This window comes from Camellia sinensis, unplaced genomic scaffold (genome assembly GCF_055761805.1).
Source record: "Camellia sinensis isolate YWXY unplaced genomic scaffold, ASM5576180v1 Unanchor12, whole genome shotgun sequence".
In the NCBI taxonomy this organism is placed as follows: domain Eukaryota; kingdom Viridiplantae; phylum Streptophyta; class Magnoliopsida; order Ericales; family Theaceae; genus Camellia; species Camellia sinensis.
Genome location: NW_028128998.1, coordinates 3,172,925 through 3,177,275, shown reverse-complemented (window position 1 = coordinate 3,177,275; position 4,351 = coordinate 3,172,925). Strand labels below are relative to the sequence as shown.

The 4,351-nt window shown below is 38.9% G+C and overlaps 1 protein-coding gene across 1 annotated transcript; it reads right to left on the bottom strand.

Annotated features, from left to right (window-relative positions):
• Positions 1–260: 260 nt before the first annotated feature.
• LOC114276117 (G-type lectin S-receptor-like serine/threonine-protein kinase SD2-5) lies at positions 261–2,995 on the bottom strand. The gene has a single exon (XM_082911452.1). It carries the CDS (start codon positions 2,678–2,680, stop codon positions 485–487), a length of 2,196 nt encoding a protein of 731 aa, XP_082767578.1. The 5' UTR covers positions 2,681–2,995; the 3' UTR covers positions 261–484.
• Between the last annotated feature and the right edge of the window lie 1,356 nt (positions 2,996–4,351).

Here is a 4,351-nt window from a genome sequence, read left to right as displayed (position 1 = left end):
CGTGCATTACTACTGCATACTGGAGGTGGTTCAAGGGGTGGGCAACTTAGGCACCCAATTAGGCACTCTGAGTAGAAGAGGGCCTTAGCTACTATATATTCACTACAAAATATATATATATATATATATATATATATAAGACCTTAGAGGATTTGGGTGAGTGAACATGCAATTTTACCAAGACTTTTCACTAAATTAAGCAAAAATACAACTCTTAGATAAGTTTTGAACAAATTTCAAACCACAACCAGATTGTAAGATTTATTAGTAAAATTTGTACCAGACTTAAGTTAGAATGGTGTGAACAAGAAATTTTACAAAGCTTTCATGGCATGTTTTGACAGTTTTCTTTCCCTTGTATTGCAATGTTTCTAGAGTAAATCGAAATTATCAATCCAACAAAAACAAAGACAAAAAGAAAAAAATGAGAGAAAAAGAAAAACTTTAAACAATCAACTGTAATTTGTTTCCTAGTCTACTTTCTTTACCTTGGTCCTGATAAAACTGATGCAAATAAAGGAGTAGCAGCACCAATGTGATCCTCTTGGTGACCAGCAACTATGATTGCTCTTGGTGCAACAGGAGTTGTGAAGCTATAATCCCAATTGCTTTGAACATCCACAGAACCTTCCAAGACCTTCACCACCACCGACATGGAAGGCCTCCTGGAAAAATCACTTTGTAGACACCACACAGCAACCCTCATCATCTCCACAACTTCTGCTCCATGTGTTTGCATGTCATCATTGTATTTATCAACAATATCCAGAAGTCGTTCCTCTTCTGCTTTCCTCTTAAATAGACCTAGTAGATGCATATCTTCCTCAGGTTGAGACCTATCCAAATTTTTGCGCCCACACAACATTTCCAAGATCACGACACCAAAGCTATAAACATCTACTTTCTCGGTAATAATTGAGCTCAACCATTCAGGAGCCAAATAACCTGGTGTTCCCCTCATCATTGTTACAACTTGGCTTTGGTCCTTATCAATTAGTTTTGACAATCCAAAATCAGCAATTTTTGCATTGAAGTATTCATCTAAGAGAATGTTTTGGGGTTTGATATCCAAGTGAAGTATTTTCTGCCTGCAATCCTCATGGAGATAGGTTAGTCCCTTGGCTATATCCATGATGATCTTCTTTCTGGATTGCCACCCAAGAGTGAACTCCTGGTGCCTATGGAAGATCCATGTATCCAAGGATCCATTGGGCATGTACTCGTAAACTAGAAGCCTATATGATTTTTCAGCACAAAATCCAATTAATCTCACCAAATTGACATGGTGAATGCTGCCTATTGTCTCAACTTCAGCTAAGAATGACTTCTTAACCTGACCAAAACCATTGAGGAGCTTCACTGCTACTTTGGTGCCATCTTTTAATGTCCCTTCAAAAACTGTCCCAAATCCTCCTTCCCCAAGCTTATTATTGAAATTGCTTGTCATGGCTCTCAAGTCTTCATAAGAGAATCTGGTAGGCATACCCGGTACTTGCTCCACATTGAACTCATCAAATTCCTCAGATTCTCCTTTATTTCTAAAAAGGTAAAGGCAAGAGGCAACCATAAAAAATACAACAACGAAAGCTCCGAGACTGGATCCTAATATAATTTTGGCATGCTTTGATTTCTTTTGAGTCGAAGATTTCTGCACTTTAAGAAATACAGTAACATTATCAAACCCACCCTCGTTGTTTCTAAGAGAAAATACTTCAGACAATAATAAGCAACCTGCCGTCCTATTGTAGAGCCAGAAAAACTCATTTGCAAATATAGCCGCTTTGCAAGAGCAGTTTCTCAAACAGCTCGTCTTGCAACCCTCTACATCTGTTTGTTGAAACAACTCTGTCTGGTTACTGTAGTAACCTAAATGTAAGTTAAAGTAACTAGTATCCTTAAGCTCCAAAAGGCTATGATATTGTGAATGATCACAAGAAATGGGTGTAACAAGAGAGCATCCAAGGTTGGGTTGCCTAAAATTTATTTGCCTGAAAGTGCCTGTTTCACTGTTGGTTTCGTCAGGACAGCCGCACTGTCCTTTTGAACAAATGCCGTATTCACCACAAACCATCGGGTACTGACACTCGCCTCCCCACACAGTCAGTAGATCAACCACCACCCCCCAATCATATCCTCCCCACTCATAAACCTTCAAATGGCCATCAGGCTCCAACCTCATGAACTGAGATGTATTTGTATTTGCATTTGCAGGTGGAACATTGTTCCCGTTGATGCTTCCATTCTCAAATTTGACATATGGACTCTCTCCTAAAGAAGATCCAAAATAGGATTGGGGTGGATTGGATTCTATATAAACAAACCAACCATCAGAATGAACAGCAAGCGAATACAAACCTTCACTCCAATTTGATGCTGATATGCTGGAGGTCAGCTTTTGCCCCGGAACCAACTTCTGCCCAAGAAGTAAGGAGTCTGTTGGGTCATCAAAAGATTGCCAAACCATTGCATGGTTTCGGTCATAGAGCACCAAGTTTCCATCTTCAGTCAAATTCAAGCCTGAGACAGAGTAATTCCATCCTCCAGTTTTTGTAGACCAGACTAAAGTGCCATCGGAGTCTGTCAAGATCAAGTCCCCATCTTGAGTAAGTTGCAAGGTTGCATTAAGTTTTACAGGACGGTTTCGATTAGCGGACCAAACAAGTTGTGGTTTAGATGACATAGAAGTGTTTCCGAAGATGGCTAGGTTATGGATGACCACAGCAAAGAGGCAGTCAGTGTAAGTATAATTGCAGTAGAAGCCGCAACCATAACCCGTGCCAAAGCTTCCTCTAAGAAGGATGGGTTGGAATACAAATGAGCCATTACTGAATTCAGATAAGGAGGGGGTGTTGATCCATGAAGTGAATAGGTTGGCAATTGGGTAATCCTTGAGAGTCTGAGGCTAGGCATTCACCAAGTATCCAGGAATTGAATAGGTATAGATGAGAATTGTAAAAAGCAGAACAATAGTAGTGCAACACGAACAAGTCCTCGGTTGATCCATATTATCAGAGAGAGAGAGACAGAGAGAGAGTACTTGTAACACTTGGGAAGAAAACCAAAACCAAAACCAAAACCAAAGCCAAAGGCCTCTCCTTTTGGTGCTGTTGAGCATGAGATTCAGCTGGTTTGGTTTTGATTTTTAGAAAATAATTTTTAGAAATTTTTAATTTTTAATTTTTTATATATTTTTATTTTCAATAAATTTTTTTAATATTTTAATTAATTTTTTTAATTTTTAAACATACCTAATATAAATATATTTAAAAAGTATAATATTTATGATAAAAAATTTAAAAATTCACTAAATACCAAAAATATATATTAAAAAAAAAACTAAAATTCAGTACATTTTTTGTATTTTTGTGTATTTATTAATTTTTTATAAATATTTTATTATTTACATATATAGCGATCCCGGGTTTACCGTTGTTGTACAGTGATCCGGACATGTGTCCGTGGATGTTGATAGTTGGTTATTATCGTGTTTACATTCCTTTTTACTTCTTATTGAGTTATAGGATGTGTTGGGCAGGTTTGTTACAGGTTGGTTGTGTTCGGGAGCATAGTGTTGCTGCCCAGAATTTTGGACCTTCGCTCGAGCGAGGAGTTGGTCGCTCGAGCGAGAGTGGGTTCGTGTCTGGTGGGTCGAGCCAGAGTGGCTCGCTCGAGCGAGCGGTTGCACCTGGTTCTGGACCTGAGAGCTGTCTTTCTTGGCTCGAGCGAGCTTTTCGTGGCTCGAGCGGTCTGGGTTTTTCTTCGTTCGATCGAGAACTTCTTGGCTCGAGCGAGAGTTTCTGTGTCTGGTCGCTCGAGCGACCAATCCTTCGCTCGAGCGAGCGTGTTTTATATCAGCGGACAGCAGCGTCTTAAACATCACTTTTTCACCTCTTTTCTTTGAGCAAAACCTAAATCCGAGTCTCTCTCTCTCTAAAATTGCACTCTCTCTAAGATTTGATCTCCCTAGAGTGTGAATCTAGCTTAGGGCCTTTGTTAAAAAGATAGAGGGTGTTGAGAGCTTCGATTTAATCTGAAAAAGTTTGGATTTGGAGCAAGTTGATCTTGGAGTCTTCATCTCCTTTTGGGCTAAAACTTTGAGGTAGGGATATCCTACTCCTCTCTATGGGTTTTGTCTTTAAATTTTGGTATTTTGAGATATTGGGCTTGGTTTGGTAATTTTGTGAAAGTTTGGGGCTTTTGTGCAATTTTACAAAAGTCGGGGTTTTATTCATAATAAACCTAGATGCATGTTTGGCATAGAGAAATGAAATAAATGTTGAATCATTGATGAAAATGGGACCTAAGGGTTGAAATGTTAATTATGGGAATTGACCTAATTACATTGTTTAAT